Source organism: Marmota monax, unplaced genomic scaffold (genome assembly GCF_021218885.2).
Source record: "Marmota monax isolate L192 unplaced genomic scaffold, Marmota_monax_Labrador192_F-V1.1 WCK01_AAM20220418_F8-fsc00015, whole genome shotgun sequence".
NCBI classification, from domain to species: Eukaryota; Metazoa; Chordata; class Mammalia; order Rodentia; family Sciuridae; genus Marmota; species Marmota monax.
The window spans coordinates 7079797-7102010 of record NW_026692194.1 but is presented as its reverse complement, the minus strand read 5'-3'; the positions used below and the strand labels follow the sequence as shown (position 1 = coordinate 7102010).

Genomic DNA, 22214 nt, shown 5'->3' with positions numbered 1-22214 from the left:
TAGTTCAGTGGTAGAGTGTGCCTGAGTTCACTCCTCAGTGTTGCATAAAGAAAGATTAATAGTAGTCTATTTCACAAATTTATATCAAATTAAATTTTGTGTATAATACTTCATTTTCTACACTTTTTTGGCCAGTAGGTTCTTCTGATTAGTCTAATTCTTTAAGGTAGAGTTTGGTATGTTTTGAATGTAAAAATTTGGCTTGTAGTATCATCCTGATTAATTTTTGCATAAATCTACAATTAAGAGAAGTAGTTTGTGGTTTTAAGAAGGCAGTTTAAGTTTGATACTTCACCCTAATATTTTATCAAGAAAATTTTTCATGATGGCCCACAATTCAATCCCCAAGAGTAGAGGGGAGAATTTGAACACACCTAAAAGGGTGGGGGGAAAAAACTCAACTGAAGACCCATGAACCTACCACCTACATTCTAAAATTTTGCTTTGCTTTGTCATATTATTTAACTATTCCTTCATTTCTTTTCTTTTTTATATTTTTAGCTACAGATGGACACAATACTTTTATTTCTCTTATTTTTATGTGGTGCTGAGGATCAAACCCAGTGCATCCCTTGTGCTAGGCAAGCGCTCTACCACTGAGCTATAGCTCCAGCCTATCCCTTCATTTCTATAAAAGCTATTTGCTTTTAAATGAAAAACAAATTCTGCTAGGGAGAAAACACAACTTTTAACTTGTAGTTTACTGTTCAAAACAATTAGGAAGGTTAATTCTGAAGAGCAGGCCAGCTGGCTAAAGACTGTCTTGCTATAACCTAAGAGTCTCTAATTCTAGTCTTATAGTATAGAACTATTAGATCAAATTTTCTATAGTTACGTGGCAACTCTTCAACTACTGTCTATTTTTCTTCTTTGAACTCAGGGGCACTCGACCACTGATCCACATCCCCAGCCCTATTTTGTATTTTATTTAGAGACAGGGTCTCACTGAGTTGTTCAGAGCCTCGCTTTTGCTGAGGCTGGCTTTGAACTCATTTCTTCCTGCCTTAGCCTCCTGAGCCACTGGGATTATAGGCATGCACCACTGCACCCAGCTTGGATGCCCTTTTCAAGTTACATATATTAAAAAAAAAAAAAAAAACTTTTATATTACCACACAGTCATTACTATTGTAATTCAGAAATGGTGCACAGCAATTTGTTTCTCACTGAGCAGGTATTTTTTGTTGTTGTTGTTCTTTTATTGCTAGGCTTTTTTTTTTGGGGGGGGGGTACTGGGGATTGAATCCAGGGTGCTTTACCAACTGAGTCACATCTCCAGTCCTTTCTACTTATTTTTATTTTTTAAATTTTTTTAGTTGTTGATAGACCTTTATTTACTCATACAAGGTGCTGAGAATCGAATCCAGTGACTCACACATGCCAGGCAAGTGCGCTACCACTGAGCCACAGCTCCAGCCCCTCTATCTTTTTATTTTGAGAAAGGGACTTACTAAGCTGCAAAGGGCCTTCACTTCCTAAGTAGTTGGGACTACAGGCATGTACCACCACAGGAGGCTCTATTTTTTTTGGCAATCAAGAATTTAACTCAGGGGTGCTTTACCAACGAACTCTACCAACTGAGATATGTCCCCAACCCTTTTTATTTTTTGAGACAAGCTCTTGCTAAATTGTTGAGGCTGGCTTTGAAGAACTTGCAATCCTCCTGCCCCAGCCTTACAATTCGTTGGGATTACAGTTGTGTGCCACTGCACTCAGCCACACCAGGCTCTTAACTGAGAAGTTTTTAATTTTTCACAATCATGAATATTGCTGGAAATCCATATTTTGAACATCTTACTTACACTAGAATGCCTGAAATGGAGTTAAAAAGGGAATAACGTTTTTAGAAATCATGGTATATATACCTAAATTGCTTTTTGCAGGGGTAACAACATTACAATATCACTGCAATATACAAAACTTCCATTTCCTTAGTACTGTCATGAATATTAATTTGAAAACCAGTTAAATTCTTTTAGTTCAGCATACTTATTTTATATGTTTTATGATCAATGGTCAGAAAACAAATGCCAACCAGCAGTCATGCTAGGTATCACAACTAAACTGTCAGAAAAAAACATGAGCAGAGCAATCCATGTGTATTCCTCCCTACAAGGTGTTTCCCTCAAATAAAACCTTTTATTTTAGAATAGGTAGAAGAGAATTCCCACACCTCTCACCCAGTTTCCTCTACTGTTAACATCAATTATTATTATGCTATATTTGTTGGGACTGAGTAACCAAGTCTGGCACCTTACTATGTACATTTTACTAGTTTTACCTAATAGTCTTTTGTTTGTTCCCGGATCTCATTTAGGATAGATTACCTTTTTTTTTTGGTGGTGCTGGGGATTGAACCCAGGGCCTTACGCAGGCGAGGCAAGCACTCTACCAACTGAGGTATGTCCCCAGTTCTAGTATATATTAATCACCATTTAACGTCTTCCTGGCTGTGACGATTTCTCAGACATCCTTATTTTTAATAATGTTGCTAGTTTTGAGTAGTACTTACTGGTCAGATTATAGAATGTTCCTTAAACTCAGTTTAATGTGTACCCATGGTTTGACTCAGAATAAAAACTTGAGGAAGATCACAGAAAATAAAGCATTACATAATGTATCAAAGGTATGCACTATCAACTTAGTAATGAATCCAGTGATGTTAATCTTAATAACCTGTTTTGACTATCAACTTTCTTCATTGTAGCAGTTATTTCCCACATCTCTACACGCTTTATTCTTAAGTCACTAAGCTCATACTCAGGGCATGAGGAGTTTCTGGGATGTATATATCAATTTTCTGGAACTCTATATGGATTTGTTCTTTCTTTCTTTATTTGACCATGTATTTACATCAGTATGAACTCAAGGATATTTATTTTGTACTTTAGGTTATAACAGTGTTTTGTTATTTCCTCTTTTACTTAAGTTGTTCCTGTTTTAGCTATTAGAAGCTCTGTGCCCTTTTGGTAACCCCCTTGTCTATCTTTTATTGGGAAACAGTGTTTAAAATCTGACTTCTGGGTGCTTGATGTGCGTGCTTGCTGTTAACTGAGTTTCACTGATTTGAGGCCCTTTCAGTAGACAGCTAGGAAATAGGGTTTTAATAAGTAAAAATTTCAAATATGACCTACTTTGATTTTCATTTCTTTAAATTCAAGTGAATACATTCTATATTTGTAAGCAATTTCCTACTGTAAATTTTTTTTTTCATGTATCTGTCTGTCTTCCAAGGTCTTTATTTTCTATTTACTTTATGCACAATAAAGGTGTTTATCATTTAACTCTCATAATTCCAGTCAGTATTTTCTGACTTTATTAATACCTTACTCTTAGCTTCCTGAAAAGTCACTTTTAAGACAGGATTTTCTGATCTTTTACTTCCTTCACTAAAGCTGATCATGCTTCATCAATCTGTCAAGCAAGGAAACAAAAATGGTAGTAGGGATGATATCCCTGAGAAAGAACAAGGTTTCTCATTCTTTCTTTTTTGGTACTAAGGATTGAATCCAAGAGGTGCCTAATCTCTGAGCCACACCCTTACCCTTTCTGAGACAGGGTCTCACTAAATTGCTGCAGGTGACCTCAAACTTGTGATCTTCCTGCCTCAGCCTACAGAGGATTATAGGCATGTGCCACCACATCTGGTCAAGGTGTCCTATTCTTAAAAGCAAAAACAACAACAAACAAACAAACAAACAAACAAAAAACCCCACCACCATCACCACAAACCCAACCACTACAGATATTTTGTAGATATTTGTAAAACACTGCCATAGTCCCAATACCAATATAACGCTAGCCTTTAAGAACAACATTTCCAGGAGCTTTGTATTATATAATAGGCATATGGTAGGTACCATAAAAAGAAACAAAAATCCAAAATGAACAATAATGATAAATGGTTTGCTAAATTCTGAACATTTGACTTACAAGTCCTGACTCTAGGATAATTGTGAGCCAACAGAAACCGCTCGACCCAGTTTTCCATATTCTGTAAGACCCAACTATGTGCCAGTTTATTTCGGGGTGTCTGTACTGCCAACCAATCCAGACATTGAGAAGGATTGTATTCAATCACCTATAAATAAAATGACAAGAGCAGTAAATAAGGTTAATTGAATGTACAGTTACTTTTTTACTTACTTTTGATACATGCCATTAGACACTTAGAGCTAAAGTAGCTTTTGGTAAACTAGAGCCTAAAGAAAGTTTCACCAATGTTTTTAAAGCTCTTTACTTTTATAAATTTATTTAAAAGTACTTTTACTTCTATAAAGCTTATCTTTACTTTCCTTATTCCATGGAACCTATTATTACTATTGTGTGAGAAATGTTAAGTAAATCACATTGCTGTGGCAATTCCCCCTCCCCCCACCCCCAAATGGGAGAAAAGAATCTTAGAAATCTGACAAATTGTGTGGCTGCATATAATGTCATTTCATTGGAATATAGCTTTGCCCATTCATTTACTTATTGTCTATGGCTAATTTTCAGCTAAAACAGCAAAGCTAAGACATTCCAACAGGGACTGTATGGCCCACAAACACTAAAATAGTTGCTACCTGGCCCTATAGAGAAAAGGCTTCCTGACTCCTGGACTACAGCTTTCCCAATAGTCACTAAGGAGAAAATCTGTGACCACAGCTCTATCTTTGGAAAAAAAGAAGTGGTTGGATTTCCTCTACCATTTCTGTCAACTGCTGAAAACACTTGGTTTCAATTTCTGGGGTATCTAGTTCCTTTATGGAATCTTTGAGAGTATAAAAATGACATCTTTACATTGCCTGAAGCTTTTTGACTATACAAGAAATTTTTAAAACATCTGGGAGTCTAGCTAAGAACTCAGTTCTCCCCAAGCCTTCTGACCAAAACTCCTTTTCTTTTGTGAATATGTAACTTACAGCAACTATTTTGGGGCACTCAAATAAGAAGGAACTGGTACTTAAGATGGTAGAGACTGTATCATAAAAGTAAAATCCTCAGACAAATAAATACTGAAAACACCTGCTGCAAGACTTACCTCCCATATCCTCTGCAGAATGTAAGATGCAAAGGGAGGCATTCCTGGAGGTCCACCAGCAAACTCCATTAGCATAGTCAACAATTTAAAGAAAGGATTTGCTGCCTATAAGATCCACAAACATTCATATTTAGATCACTTAACACTCTTCTATACTCTTCTAACATTTAAATCTGCTGTTAGATCAACAGAGCTCATGAATGTCAAATGAGTTTTGGAAAAATATAATTTTAAAAATTTATTTTTTAAATTGAAAAACATTGTCCATATTTACAGTGTACATCATGATGTTCTAAAATATGCATACACTGTGGAATGGCTAAATCCAGCTAATTAACGTATACATTAATTCTCTCTTTTTTGGGGGGAGGGGTAGGGACACAAACTCTAAGCAATTTTCAAGTATATGGTGTGTTATTATTAACTGTAGTCCCTACATCCTACAATAGATCTCATTTAACTGTCATTTCTTAATCCTTCAATTACCATATCCCCAACTTCCAAATTAGGTTCTGTTAGTGAAATAAATATATCCTATTGAAATTTTTAGATTAAAAGTTTTCTTATAGCAATCTATGATCTCTAAGGAATAATTTATATATTCTATTTGACATGCATTTTTAAAGTACTTATGCTTCCAATTTATAAAAACACTTTCATATGATACTTTATTCTATTTCCCACATATTTGTCTCTATAAATGGAACTCTGGCCAGTCTTCTTTTTCTTTGGACACAACTATGCTTTCAAACCAAACAACTTCAAAGCTTAGCATCTAGGTTGAATTCCATGATCCATCAAATCTACTTATACATTTATAGTTAGTTGGGAAACTTATGTTTGAGATAATAAAACAAAGAGGCAATTTGGTTTGTTCAAATTATATACTTAAAAAATAGGTTATCATGTTAAGGGAGAAACCTGAACAATGTGAAAAGTTCATCTGAAAGCAGTAACAAATATTTACATACCTCAGGAGTCAACTTTGCTATTGATGTGAAAAGCATAGACACAATCTATAATAGAAAAAAGAGAATTTCAGAATATTCTTTTTTAGATTACAACAAATGAAAGACTTCTTTTTCTCACTTACATGTTCTGCAAGTCGATTATTATACCGACACAGGCTGAAAATCAGATTACAAGTTTGTCTTATATTGATGCCATCACGAATATGTTGAAACAAGAAGGGAAATCCCTGTTAAAAGCAAAAGTTGCCCATTTAAGAACTGTTGCAATTTTTGTGATGATCAAACTGTCTAATATTAGAGAAGGCATTACCTTTCCTCCTGTTAATGCTGCCATGTCAGTCTGTGATAAGGTCAAATGCCTAAAAGAAAATATTAGTGGAAATAAATTTTTTCCCTGTGTATTACTTTAGAGGTATTTATAAATGACATGCATCAAAATTGGTGATTCTATAACTGTACTAACCCACCATCATAAAATGATTTTTGGATTTTCTGATCGTTAGACTGGCTTGCTAAGCATCTCTTGAGGAATTTTCCAAGACTCCAGGATTGGTATATGAAAGCCCCAATCTACTTTATTTCCATTTAATTAACTCAATATTTTAAAATGTGAATTAAAATGCTAGAATGGGTCTGATATTACCTAGAGGGTTGTTTTTTTGACATCAGACCTTTTAAAAACAAATAGACTACATATTAGAGTTTTACCTTCCAGTTTAAAATTACTGCATATTTCTTTTTAAACCTATTACAGAAAAAATTCAGACATAAAAAATAGAATAATGCACAAGTATCTCACCATTCACTTTCAAATTTACCAAAATCTAGCCAGTCTTGTTTCATTTTGGCCATCAGTCATTCAATATGCATTATTCTGAGGCAAACTCCAGGTATTTTATCATTTAACCTATAAATCTCAGTACATATCCCTAATAGATAAATTTGAAAACCATAACTACAGTACCATTAATCAGGACTAAAAGAAGTCAATAATTCCTTACTATCTTATGATATCCAGTGTACAATTTCATTAGGTTTCTAAAAAATAATTTTATAGTTAATTTGTTTCAATTAAGATCTGAGTAAAGTCCTTTGTTGCAACTGGCTGAAATGTCTCTTCAATTTTTAATCTACTGTTTTCCCCTCCATCTTGTTTTTTTCTTGTAATTTATCTGTTGAAGAAAACAGGTTGTTTCGTTGAGTTTCCCACATTTATATTTTATTAATTACATTCTGTTGGTGGTGTTTTAACATGGTCCTCTGTCCCCAAATTTCCTGCAAACTGGCCATTTTAATCAAGGATATTTTGTATGTGGTAGTGTGGATTTTCATCAGGAGGCACACAATGAAGGGTTACTCTTTTTTGTAACATTTTCCAACAATGAAGATCATTGTCTATATCCATTATTTCATTCTGAGTTACAAAAAAGTGATACTTTAGTTCCAATAGTCTTTGCTCATTTGTTAGCTTGAATATCTCTATGATGATGAACTTTCCCTTATCCGCCAAGAGTTTTACTTCTTGCAGGCATGATTAAAAAAATATCTTTGATACCATTTCCTTTATCAGTTTTCAAAATAATGATTTGATTTCCTAGTAAACTCCAAAGGTCACCAACAATTCTTTCAAATTTTCTAGTTATCATTTTGAACTTACAGATTTAAACATGTCTGATGTGTTTCACAGTCCACACTAATTTTTCTTATTTTTGATGCTCAAGTTGTACAGTCTATGACCAGCAGAAACCTAAGCCAGCTGTTGAATCCTTTTAACATGATAACCTCCAGGCTTTCCAGAATCAAAAAAAAATATAAAAACTCCAAGATTCTCATTCATGTCTTGCCCAACACCAAGGCAAATAGTTGCAGAATAATAATTCCAACTGGATAACAATATAATTTCTAAAAGTTTAGGACAATTTTGCAATTCCTTTTGTCTTTCATGATATATCCCACTAGAAATTTACAGTTAATGTGTTCTAAAAGTACGCTAATTCCTCTCCAGTGACTATACCACCTCCTTAATATATAGTAAGGATCACTTATTTCATTATACTCTTGATTTTTAGGGATTGCTTCTTATTTATTTATTTATTTATTTATAATTATACAAAACATTTACATAATTCCAAAGTTAAATCTACAAAACAATTTTGTTACGTCAATCTCCCATTTCTGTGCCCACCACATTGTTCCCCTCCCACTTCCATTGTTACTCAGTTTTCTAAAAACTGTTTCTGATTTTTATAGTTAGTTCTTGATATTTGTGGTAGTTATGTCTATGAACTGCTACAAACACTGAATTAACAAAAACCAAATCATTGTTTTTAAGGAAAATACAGAATTAGGTTCCTATGAGACTTGGGTCACAACAGTTTGATCAATTAATCAATATATTACTTTGTTTATGAGTATTTGTTTAAACACAGGTTCTTTAATATATACTGTTGATTCACTAACATTGAGCTTACAGCCAACAGCATTATGACTCATATCTGAATGAAACTTATCTGACACATGTATTTTCACCCTAAGGCACATTGCAACCTTCCTTGAGCTTAGGAACATAGACAGCACACTTCAGCACTACACTTGGGAATCATTTAAAAACAGTGAAATCACCAATGGAAAGCATAAACATCTGAAAAACGTGGCATACATCATGAAAAGTACATTGTTTACAACATTAAAACTGAAACAAGACGGCAGAGCTTTGCCTTGTTTGACTTCAACTGGGAAAGTATGTGGTCAAGCAACTCAAATTTTTCATTGCTCTGCATATGTACATCTGCAAACGACTGTGAAAGTTTCTCAAATGCTGATTTGGGCATTACAATATAGCAAGCAGGTGAATTTGCAAATACGAAATACATAAATACCATTATATACACACATTCTCTCTTAGTCTCCCTTTTCTTAAGAAGATGCCATATACTTTTTTCCACCTTATTTGTTCAGGGGTATAAAATATGCTATTTTTGTTTTGTTTTTAAGAAAGGAGAGGTTGATAGAGGGGAGTAAGGGGATTTGTATCAAACTTTATCCATGAGAAATTCCATATATTTTTAACCATAAGGGACACTACTGAATGTATACTTTGATTGTTCAACTGCTAGTCCCCCTTTGATGGACATTTTCCTATTTTCAGTCTCTTGCTATAAGAAGTACTGTTTCAATAAATAACTTTGTGTGTATGTTTGTGTGTGTTTGTGTGTATCTTTCTGTATTTTGGGATACATATCTAGATGCTAGGTTAAAGATGAATGCATATATAATTTTGCTAAACATTTACTGTTATTTCTAACATGACTCAGACAAAGTAAAAGTTTGGTAGAAAGGACTGAAATTCTTAAGCCACAAGAATTGATGAATAGCGGTGTTATTTAAAAGGAATTATGTAATAAAAAACAAATTAATAGTGATAAAACAATTACATGAGAAGATTAAAACCAAATATACATTAAGCATTTTGAATGTTGAAACATTTCACCTTTCTGAGCGAGACTGTTCAACCAAAAGAGCAACTAAAGCTATCATCTTTTCAAGGGCAGCTGGCCTGTATTTTTCTTCTGCCAGGGAAAGGATATCTTCTTCTTCTTCTTCCTCTTCTCCTTCTTCCTCTGATAACACTTCAACTTGAGGCTAAGGAGAACAAAATAACATTTTAGTATGATGTTAGATTTTAACATCATCTTGACAACCACTGACTTATTTTATATAACCATTCAAGGCAGACAGTGTCAGGAACATGTATCGTGAAAAACCACCACTCAAAGGCTTAATCCTAACTGAAACAGTCTAAACCATATTCAGGACATTTAGAGTGAGCTTTGTAGACCTGTAATGAATATGGTTCTTAACACTGACTTAACTAAAGGGATAAATCCTTTAATAACTTTTTTTTTTTTTTTTTTACTTATAAGCAAGCCCCCTGGAAGCTAAGTCAAGATAAAAAAATTATGAGTATGATAAAACCATATGTTTTATTTAATAAAAATGCCAGTCACACAAAAGAAGAAATCCTCATTTAGAAAGTTTCCAGATAATCTAAATAGTACGTATTTCAAAGGGATATTCACTAGAGCTCTGAAATACAAGAGAATAAAATGATATTATGATCTAAAAAAGCAAGAGAAAAGTAGTTAAAGAGATAAAAACAGTATATATCACTTTGGACCCAGAAAAAGATTAAGATAGTGAAAACAGATGATGGCAATTCAATGTAGTTCTCACAGACATATAAAATTCATATAATACTTTAATACTATCAATGGACCATCTACTTAAGTTTGTCAAAGTCTTCTAAAACTTTAACAGCAAAGAATTAAAAATTGGGGCTGGGGATATAGCTCAGTTGGTAGAGTGATTGCCTAGCATGCACAAGGCCCTGGGTTCAATCCCCAGCAGAAGCAGCAGCAGCACCACCACCACCACCAATGAATGAATGAATGAATGAATGAATGAACGAAGCAAGCATTAAAATTTTTGAGCTTAGTTGGTAGAGTGCTTGCCTAGCATGCACAAGGCCCTAGGTTCAATCCCCAGCACCATCACCACCAATACATACATACATACATACATACAGCATTAAAATTTTTGATAATAAAAAATGTGCACCAAAACAAAACACTGTTTATAAGACTTCAAAGTAGGTGGTGGCTACTTGACTACATTTATTTACTTTGTTCCAGGACCTTACCAGTGAAACTTACTTTAATTATTTCTTCGCTTGCTGTATCTATTATGATTATATTAATATCAACCAAACTTAGACCTCTAACATTACCTAATAGAAGGGATTTTTAAAAGATTCTAACATCTCATGACTGACTATCTGATGCAAACTACTGGAAATATGGCCTCCAAGTCCCTAATATAAGACAGAACTTTACTCACATTTTCAGGTCCTTTGGTTCCCATGTAAAAATGTACCATTGTAGATATGGCTTGCAATGAAAGCAAAAACTGGCTCTAAAAGAATTGATTCAAAAATTTAAATTAAAATCAAATTCTAAATACGGAAAATAAGTCCATAATCCAAAAAATAAACAAGATTAAGTCTCACCTCTTCTTCACCCATTTTGGCAAACTCATAAAGGAAGGCAAAATACTCTGTAAGGTGTTTACTATGAGGTTTTACACCATGTTCCATAATTAATAACAGAGTTCTCACAAATCGAGTAACACATGAACGACCGCCAATATCTTCTACTGAGGCATCCATATCATCTGACCTGAAATGCCAATTAGATATATCTTAGAGAATATATTAAGTTTGAGGACAGATACTGTCTGGGAGGAAAAAAAAAATGTTTTTAAAAACTTAAATTTATCTCACATATTTTTGTGATACTGGATATTAACTATAATAATGTAAGTAGTTATACTCCAATTACTGTGACTAAATGAATCTAAATAAAAAGACTAAGTCATAAAGTTATTTGTAGAGATTTTGCAAATACACTTTATTTTAAAAAAAATCGTCTTCTTTTCTTGATTTGTATTATTATAGATTATGTTTAAACAAAACCATCTAAATATCTCCCTGTGGATATTTCAAAATATTTCACAGGCAGATGATCAAAAAAGCTTAAAAATTAAATGTTAAAAAAATACTTCTTACCCATCTTCCATTCCTGGCTGTAGATAGAGATGAGCATGCACAGGTCTCAGTCTCTGAATCACATGGATACACAAACGCTGGAACATCTATAAAGGAAAAAATGTGAGAACTTAAGAGTCAATTCATATCATGTATTCTAAAAATTTAACATAATGAATATTCTCTACTGCCCAACTGTAGTTTGCCTGCAGATGAGTTTTTGATCTTCTAAGGCTTCCTTGGAATCTCAATTAAAGACTAAAGATATGAGGCAAAGATAGTATTAAAAACAACATTTAAGCCAAGGTCACTGCCACACACCTGTAATTGCAATAACCTGTGATGCTGGGGCAGGAGGATCAAAGGTTCAAAGCCAGCCTTAGCAAATTAGCAAGGCCCAAGTCTCAAAAAAGGACTGGAGAAGTGTCTCAGTGGTTAAGCGCTCCTGAGTTCAATCCCCAGTACCAGAAAAAAAATACAACAAAAAACCCCCCACAAAATTCAAAGGTTGCGGGGGGGGGGGGGGGGGGGGGCTAGAGGGAGGGGCATAGCGGGGCGTATCTCAGTGGTAGAATCTGTAAGTGTACCTAGCATGCTCTGGGTTTAATACCCAAGACAGCAACAAACAAAAAACCCAAAATCAAAAAAGAGTTTCATGACAAGGAGAAAAGATAATCAAAAGAAAAATTTCACTAAATATTCTTAGTTGGTAAAGATAAGTAAAAATCAAATTTAGCCTCTATCTTTGTCAGAATAGTGGAGCAAGGCAGAACAGTTGCTTATCAGAGAGAGGGTCAATGGCTTGGAGAAGGAAATATGATTTAAGTTCTTCCAAGGGATACTTATATTAAGTGGATGCGTATTCTCTAAATGTTTCTAAACTGCTGAATGGATAAATAAAATGTGGTATTATCCATTCAATGGAATATTACTTGGTAAAAAAAATAAAATAAAAATGAGAGAGAGAGAGATGAAGAATGGATGCATGTTATAACATGAATAAATCCTAAAAAGATTGCTAAATAAAAGTAGCAAGTCACAACTGAATACATACTGTATGATTTCATTTATATGAAATGATCACAAAGGCAAATCCACAGATATAGAAAGAAGCTTAGTAACTGTCAGGAGAGGAGAAGAATAGGGTTAATAAAAAAGGAACTGACTGATAATGAAATATGGGATGTCTTGGAGGGGGGGTCAATAGTTACGGTTCCACAACTCTGTAAATATTAAAAACAAAACAAACAAACAAACCCCCCCCACACAAAAAAAAAAAAACCCAGCCCACTAAATTTTACCCTATTTCAATTACAATTGGAAAGGGGCATAAAATATAGATTAAGTTTTTGGTTTTGTGTCACAAGTAACTACAAAGTTATATTTAAAATTTCATTACACAGTTTTCCCTTAAAATTTAGGGGACACAAATGGATTCATTTGATAATTCAGACTCTGTCAGAAATAAACAACATTCCATTCATTCAACTCTCATTACATTACTGTATCATGGTTAGAATATCTAAGGATCTGAAAAAGAATCAGTATAGGTCATAAAGAATCCAGGATATGATCTGAAAAAAAAAGAAAGGCAATTAGAGCGTATCTTGCTGTATCTAGGAAATATTTATGGTTTTAATCTCTTAATTAGTGATAGCTGATGTTGAGAAATGCTGAGAAAACAAAAGCAAAATTATTTTTATGGGAGAAGGCAGATCTTTTCAAACTGTTATCCTAGGTGAAGACATATTCACATGCAAATTTAGAATTAAATTGAAAGCTTTTCCATTTTCAAATTTTTTTCTTACCTGTCTCACTATTTGATTAGGGCACTTTATCAGTATCTGCATTGGCCACCAGTCATCATCAGCCATGCGGTCTAGAAACCACTGTTAAGAAAACAGAACATACAATAAGTGTTGGCGAGGATGTGGGGGAAAAAGTACACTCATACACTGCTGGTGGGACTGCAAATTGGTCCAGCCAATATGGAAAGCGGTATGGAGATTTCTTGGAAAACTCGGAATGGAATCACCATTTGACCCAGCTGTCCCTCTCGTGGGTCTATACCCAAAGGACTTAAAAACAGCATACTACAGGGACACAGCCACGTCAATGTTTATAGCAGCACAATTCACAATAGCTAAACTGTGGAACCAACCCAGATGCCCTTCAACAGATGGAATGGATTTAAAAAAAAAAAGTGGCATATATACACAATGGAATATTACTCAGCAATAAAAGAGAACAAAATCATGGCATTTGCAGGTAAATGGATGGAGTTAGAAGATAATGCTAAGTGAAGTTAGCCAATCCTCCAAAACAAATGCTGAATGTTTTCTTCGATATAAGGAGGCTGATTCATAGTGGGATAGGGAGCAAGAGCATGAGAGGAATAGACAAACTCTAGATAGGGAAGAGGAGTTGGAGGGGAAGGGAGGGGCATGGGGTAATTAATGATGGTGAAATGTGATGATCATTACTATCCAAAGTACATGTATGAAGACATGAATTGGTATGAATATACTATGTATATAACCAGAGATATGAAAAATTGTGCTCTATATATGTAATAAGAATTGTAATGCATTCTGCTGTCATGTATAAATAAAAAAAAAAAAAAACAGAACATCATTTCAACAGTCAAGCAATACTTGTTAAATTAGATAAAAAAAAGGGAGGGGGGAATCACTGAAGATTTTACTTCTAATTATGTTCTGATCATTTTAACTTCTTACTGAAACAACTTCTCTAATTGTTAGAAAGACTTACATCTAAAATAAGGTTCACTTCATTATACAACTCCAAGGATGCCATTTATATCTTAGTACATAACCTGCATGATGGCAACCTGAGGTAGTATAACATAAAACATAATACTTCCTTTTAGATCTCATAAATGTAACATTGTCCAATCTCTTGTTTCTATTAATAATAGGATCTCAGTATGAAACAAAAAAATTATGACTAATTTTGAGTCTCTGGATCTATCAAATAGCCATGAGGAGGGAGGGGAACAAAGGTAAAGGCTGAATAATATGAAGACAATATAGTCTTTTGACTATAAGCATGTGGAAAATCCTGCAGAAGATGGCATGGAGAGAAAATGGCATGGAAAGAAAAAAAAAAAGATGTTAACTATTACAGATGAAAGAGGTTTTAAAGAGACAAATGCAAAATATACACATTGTTAAATAGTTCACTCAAACTGAGTGGAAAAAAATTTCTAGATAAAGAAAACTGAATACAAAGTGGGTATTAGAAGACATTGGGCTAGGGTTGTGGCTCAGTGGTAGAGTACTTGCCTAGCATGTGTGAGGTACTGGGTTCGATCCTCAGTACTACATAAAAAAATAAGTAAATAAAGTTTAAAAAAAAAAAGACATTAAGGAATCATTTATAATTTTCCTGGGATTAAATGGAATTCTAGTGATGGTTATCATCTATTAGAAATATATACTAAGTGTTTATAGACAGAAAATAGTTATCTGGTTTAGCTTGAAAAGACTTTGCCTAAAAAAGGCATGGAGGCATAGAAAGAGATGTAACAGAATGAAAGAATATTATCTGTTGAAATTAGGTAATAGGTACAGGCAAGTTCATTATGACTTTCCATTTTTGTGCATGTTTCCAAATTTGCACTATAAAGTTTACTTATTTGTTTTTGTGGTACTGGAAATGGAACCCAGGAGTGCTCAACCCCTGAGCTATATGTCCCAAGCCCTTTTTAATTTTAATTTCATTAAGCTGCCTAAGCTGGCTTCATTCTTGTGATCCTCCTGCCTCAGTCTCCCAAGTTGCTGGGATTACAGGTATGCACCACTAAGCCTAGCTTAACTACAAAATTTTTAACAGTCATACATTGTGTTTGAAATTTCTAATGATCAGATCCTCTTATTGTCTTACTATAAGGTAAAACTAAATGACTTTTTAAAATGAACTTTAAAAATTAGTCTACATAAGTTTTAAACCAATTTCATCAATTGCACATTATGCTGCTATCTCCAACCTCTAGAAAATCCTAAAATCTGAATTCCTAGAGAGGTTTACAACTCTTTTTAGTTGCTTATCAGAAGTTATTATATTAAGATGGTAATATGGCTGTCATTAACCGAGTAGATTACCTTGAGGAGTGTTATCTTTCTTAAAACTGAGGAAACTAAAATTAGACATAAGATGTATACTAGGAATGGGTGTGGGGGGGATTAGGTGTTTTAAAGCATTTTCTAATAACATTATAAAGTAGTTTGGCTCAGTGATAGAGTGCTTGCCTGGCATGTGTGAGGCACTGGGTCTGATCCTCAGTACCACATAAAAATAAGTAAATAAAATAAAGGTATTATGTCCATCTACAAATTAAAAAAATAAAACAAAAAAATAAAAATAAATTGCTAAGAATAACCTGGGTGTGGTGGTGCAGACCTGTATCCTAGCAGCTGGGGAGGATGAGGCAGGAGGACTGCAAGTTCAAAACCAGCCTCAGTAATTAAGTGAAGCCTTAAGCCATTCAGTCTTTAATAAAATACAAAAAGAGTTGGGGATGTGGCTTAGTAGTTAAGCACCCATGGGTTTAATCCTCAGTATTAAAAAAAAATTTTTGGGGGGGGGGAGTATTTTATTTTTTTAATTTTGCTAAGAGTAGATCTTAAATTTCTTCATGCATACACACAAATGGTACCTAACGGTAATGGATATATGAATTAACCTGTGGTATATATTTCATGACATATACATATATTAAAACATTACATTGAAAATCTTGAATATATACAATTTTTAACAAATATTTATTTCTTTTAGTTGTACACAATGCCTATTTATTTATTTTTAAGAGAGAGAGAAGAATAGAGAATTTTTTAATATTTATTTTTCAGTTTCCGGTGTACACAACATCTTTATTTTATGTGGTGCTGAGGATCGAACCCAGCTCCCCATGCATGCCAGGAGAGCGCGTTACTGCTTGAGCCACATCCCCAGCCCTTTATTTATTTATATTTATGTGGTGCCGAGAATCGAACCCAGGGCCTTGCACGCACCAGGCGAGTGCTCTACCGCTGAGCCACAATCCAGCCCCCCAGCCCCGAATATATACAATTTCTATTTGTCAATTATACCTTAATAATGCCAGGAAAAAACAAAAATACAACCAAAAAATATCTGGGGCTGGGAGTGTAACTCAATGGTAGAGTTCTTCTTATCATGTGTGAAGCCCCTGGTTTAATCCCCAGCACCATCAAAACAAGTTTTTTAAAAAAAATTCTAGAACATCTTTTAAGTCTTCTATATTTTTTCCTTCTGTAACAGAAGGGGAAAAAAAAAACCTCAAGAATTTTAAAATAACTGATTGTTTAGTCTGTAATAAATTTGATACAAAAATTCTAACTTTTTTAGCTATAAAATATAGGAAAACTTGATTAGACTAGGTTCCCTATGATTTATAACAGATAAAATAATTTTGCTGTAATATTTTAGTTAAGAACAAAAGAAAAACAAAAAAGAAAATCATAAATTATGTATTATTTGAATTATTCACCTCACCTCACAAGCTGCTTGACTATTATTAAATTGTTTCGTCAGTAGTTCAATCCACTGAAGCATTGTGGGCTAAAAAAGAAAATAAATAAAAGAAGTCAGTCAGTCAAGGCACAGGGACTCCTGAGCCAAAGAGACAAAAACCGAAAGATAACTGATAACACAAATGACCAAAAAAAAAAAAAAAAATCTACAAAACAGAACACATACCTTTTCTTTTGAATGAATAAATGTCTCTAGGACAAAAGACGTGCTTAACTGTAAGAAAAGATAAAAATAAGAAAAAAAAGGTTTTAATCATTTTAAATTGACAAATTTGATGAACTTATCTGAAGTTTATATATTACCTTTGCTGTCATTAGAGATACAGCTTTAGGGTCTGGTAATGTACTTGGAATACAACTACACAACTGCCACATAAACCTAGAATTTAAAAAGAAAAACTTAAAATTCTTACAGAAGAACATTTTAAAAATTAAATTTAAAAAACATTGCACCAAATTTACCTAACTTACCCAAAATATGTGTGTTCAAAAATGTTTTTATCTTGAAGAAACTGCATGTTGTCATGCCAAATCCACTGAGGGGGAAAAAAATGTTAATATCAGGTACCGGAAGGTAGATTATATTATATTATATATTATATATATTATATATATTATATTATTATATATTATATTATATATATCATTATAGTTTACCAATACTTTTCTAAGACCAAATCTAAAACAACAAAAACTGAAAAACTATAAAAGAAAAAAGTATGTGCACTTAAAATTCATGTTTTTCCTGGTTAAAAACAAAAAACAAACAAAAAAACCCAGAAAATTAGTTACTAAACCTACTCTGTCCTTCATCTAGCTACCTCAAGCAATTGTGGGCCTTTAACATACTTTATAAATGTTTTGAAAGTAAGAATTCTGAAATTCTGTCCATCTTGAAAATCAAATATATAAATTAAGAATACCTAAGTTGTGTTCCATTTTGGTAAGAATAGGTTATAAGAGAAGGCTTATATTTAAATGTTGGCCAAAAAAAAAAAAAAAAATTAAGTTTGGTCAGCCTAAATGAAAAGTGATTTCTTTGTATACTATAAACCAACAGGATCACTCTATGTTTGTGTTCATTTATCTCTCAAAACGCCTAAACATGCTTTAAGCTTTTGTAGACAGTTCTATTAAAAAACAAACAAACAAACAAACAAAAACTCTGGTATAGGGGATTGAACGTAATTTCCTATGCAGGCTAAAAGTATGTGTTCTACCCCTGAGCTACACAACCAACCCAATAAAAATATTTTTATCTAGAACAAATTTATGTTCTGATTACTGATATTACTGGCTGTATTTCTTTATTTTCTGTTTTTGGTACTGGAGATTAAATGCAGGGGGGCTTTATCACTGTGCTATATCCCCATCCCATTTTCTTATTATGAGATGGAGTCTCAATATGTCACTTAGGTACTAAGTTGCTGAGGCTGGCCTTGATTGTTATCTTCCTGCCTCCTGAGTCACTGTGACTACAGGTGTGTGCCACCACTCCTGACTTACTGGCTGTATTTCTTAGCACTGCATTTCTGTATTTTGGCATTTGAGGTGGCAGGTTCATCTTTCATTGAGAGTTCCAACCCTATCTTTAATTCTCCCTCTAAAAATTTTTAATTACTTCTACTTGCCTCCCCAGCCTACTACCCTGGCCTAGAAGCAGCTCTTATAATCATCTATTAGGGCTCCTGATCCACAATGATATTTGAGAAATTGTAGACACAGTCATTCAACAGTCTACTTTAGAGTCCTTGAGCATTTACAGGCTTCAGCTCTCTACAGAGCTGCAGTCTGGAGGGCAGTCTTACCACATTCCGTCTATCTCATTATATACTTCTTCAGAGCAAGGGAGCTCCATTCCAAACTTGATCCTTCTAGCCATGAGGTCAATATTATATCCAGGTCCCCTTTAACCCATGTGAACCTCATTTTTGGTCACCACCATCTGCTTCTGGACCTAACACCTATGTAGTCTCTGGGTTTCCACCATACTCGGTGCTTTTAGTTGTGCTCCATTTTTGTTCTACAGAAACATTCATGTTTTTTTTTTTTTTTAAATACTACTTTTTATACTTTATCAATAATGTGTTTAGGAACAACTGGGAAAGTTAAGTGTGAAACCACTGCACTGCATTATTAGAATTTCCCTAGCTATTTTCTATATTATGACCCAATTTCATCTTGGTCATTCATCCTTCAATTAACTAAATATCACAGCCCAATAGTTCACCTTTCAATTCCTAGAGCAAATTTTGTCCTTCGTTGCGGGGGAGATGGGGGTGTACCAGCGATTGAACTCGGGGGCATTCAACCACTGAGCCACATCCCCAGTCCCATTTTGTATTTTATTTAGAGACAGATCTTACTGAGTTGTTTAGCACATCTCTTTTGCTGAGGCTGGCTTTGAACTTACTATCTTTCTGCCTCAGACTCCTGAGCTGCTGGGATTACAGCCCTTTTTTTAATGGAATCTCATGGGGCTGGGGATGTGGCTCTGGGATATAACACTTTGCCTCACAACCAGGAGGTTCTGGGTTTGATCCCCAGCGCCACCAAATTTAGAAAAGAAAGAAATGAATTGGAATCTTATGATATTGCACCAGGTGGCCTTGAATTCTTGGGCTTAAGCAATCCTCATCTGAGCCTTCCAAGTGCTGGGATTAAGGCATAAGCCAGCTCTTATATGATATTCTCTTTGCCTAAGGATTCTTCACAAAATTACCTCCTCTTAAATTTTCAAGTCTCAATTTATAGTTAACCTCCTAGAACTGACACTTAACCAGGAATCCCTATTAACTACCCTTTCTGAGAATTTCATTTGTATTTTGTGTTAAGTCATTACAATTTTTAATAAGTTTATTTAATTTAATCTCTTGTCTGGTTCTAAAATTTCATATGTCAACTTTTGGAAAAGTGTACTAAATAGTTATACTTAAATAAACCTATCAGACCAGATTCCGGTTAATACCTATATCAATGTTAAGTTTATACATATTTTAAACATTTTAACTTAATTTTTAATAAAATATTATTAAAAATTTATTTTAAAAAACAATCATAGGATTGATTACAGTTTTAGGTCTGTAATCAGGAATACTCTAATGTACTTAGTAGAGCCTGCTTTTCTTCTTATAGTAAAGGTCTGAGATTTCCTTTTGTCACAATTTTTTTTTTCCCCCAGAATGATCTGGAAAGCTCTGGGGGTTCCTGGGACCATTACAGAAGGTCTGTGAGTTCAAAACAATTTTCTCATTAAAACTGTTAACTCTCATTTTCTCCTGATATACAATGAGATTTCCCAGATGAGTGAGATCACAAGATAGAATGCAGAAGCTGTTATGAGAATCCAGTTGTTTTGTCTCAAATTGGACATTAAAGAGATCTGCAAAAACTTAAAACAGGGCCACCTTTCTGAGTTGTTTTGTTCAGGAAAAAAATAGATATTACTTACAAAATGTTATTTATGTAAGCATGTACTTAGTTCATTTTTGTTGTTTTTTAAATTGTTCTAAAATTTTAAGTTCTAATGTGGTAAATATTGGAAGGCATATTTTTTAAAAAATCGTATTTTTAAAGTTCTCTAATGCAGTGTAGAGGTAACTAAGGATTAAACACAGGAGTGCTTTACCTGTAAACTACTATACATCCAATAGTCCTTTTTATTTTTATTTTTTTGATGGTGCTGGAAATCAAACTCGGGGCCTCATGCTTTCCAGATTACCACTCAGCCATATCCCTAGCTCCACCTCCAGTCTAACTAAATTGTTGAGGCTGACGTGGAACTTGCAATCCTCCTGATTCAGCCTCCAGAGTTGCTGGGATTACACCAGCATGCATGGCAAGGTCAACAATAACTTTTAAAAATACAAAGGAGGGTGGGCTTGTAGCTCAGGGATAGAGCATTGGCCTAGCACGAGGCACTGGGTTCCATCCTAGCAGCACATAAGAGTAAATGAAATGAAATAGTTATTTTGTCCATTTACAACTTAAAAAAAAAAAAAATATTAAAAAATCCTGAGACCAGTAAGTTTGGGAACCACTGATGTAATAAACAATATACATCAAGGTTTTCCTTAAAGTTTCATTTTATTTCACATGTAGGTTAATAGCCATTAAATATTTTGAATCCTTATATAGAGCATTCTACCATAGAGCTATGTGCTATGTTCCAACCAAGTCCACTGTTTTTTTGTTGTTGTTGTTTGTTTGTTTGTTTTTTGGTGTGTGTGTGGGGGGGGGAGTGTGTGTGTGCTGGGGACTGAACCTAGGGCTTTGGGCACGGCAAGGCAAGAACTCTACTAAGTTATATCCAGGTCCACTCAGTTTTAAGACTTGATTCCAACAGTGAAAAAGTAATTATTTTATTCCTTATAGTGAAAGTCTAGATGGAAAAATATTTATCAGGTATTCCTTTCTGGAGAAGTTCTACTTTCTATATTTATGGCTTCCTGTGTTTCATGGACATGATACACATTTCATTATGTAACCAATAATGTACTAATACTACCACCACCACCAAAGAAAAAGCCTCATTATTGCAAATGAGACATTTTTTAACATACAAATTAATTTTAAATTTATTTCAAATGCACTGTAGGATCAGTATACAACTTGGTGGTAGAGTGCTTGCCTGGTATTCATGAAGCACTGCATTTGATACCAAGCACAACCCAAACCCAACCAAAACAAACCCCCCAAATCTTAAATGCATACTTAAATGTTTATCTGATTCATGAAGAAGGAACAAACCACCCAATACAAGAGACAGAAAATTATCAACCTCATGAATCATTTGTGAGCATATCCTCATTCCATTAATCCTTTCAGCTTTCTAATTTTTCTTCACTTTCTCCGATAATTATTTTTGACTTCCTTTAATTTCACATATTTTTCATTCTCCTGTCTTATGTCAGTATTATCAAGACTACTAATTAAAATATTCTTGAAATCTACATGGAGCCAGGCATGGTGGTACATGCTTACAATCCCAGCTAGTGTAGGCAAGGGCAGGAGGATCACAATTTTGAGGCCAGCCTCAGCAAC

General features: G+C 34.1%; 1 protein-coding gene across 5 annotated transcripts in view; it reads right to left on the bottom strand.

Moving 5' to 3' along the window:
* Usp34 (ubiquitin specific peptidase 34) overlaps positions 1-22214 on the bottom strand; it is a 219644-nt gene that overhangs the window by 26995 nt on the left and 170435 nt on the right. For all 5 annotated transcript variants that reach the window (XM_046423315.2, XM_046423320.2, XM_058572885.1 and 2 more), the window contains 14 exons: positions 17643-17707; positions 17475-17550; positions 17338-17385; positions 17134-17199; positions 13404-13484; positions 11617-11702; positions 11059-11227; positions 10890-10964; positions 9484-9635; positions 6304-6352; positions 6116-6220; positions 5994-6038; positions 5023-5127; positions 3933-4080 (listed from right to left, as the gene is read on the bottom strand). In XM_046423315.2, the coding sequence (XP_046279271.1) occupies positions 3933-4080; positions 5023-5127; positions 5994-6038; positions 6116-6220; positions 6304-6352; positions 9484-9635; positions 10890-10964; positions 11059-11227; positions 11617-11702; positions 13404-13484; positions 17134-17199; positions 17338-17385; positions 17475-17550; positions 17643-17707 (1270 nt within the window). The remainder of the gene's footprint in view (positions 1-3932; positions 4081-5022; positions 5128-5993; positions 6039-6115; positions 6221-6303; positions 6353-9483; positions 9636-10889; positions 10965-11058; positions 11228-11616; positions 11703-13403; positions 13485-17133; positions 17200-17337; positions 17386-17474; positions 17551-17642; positions 17708-22214) is intronic.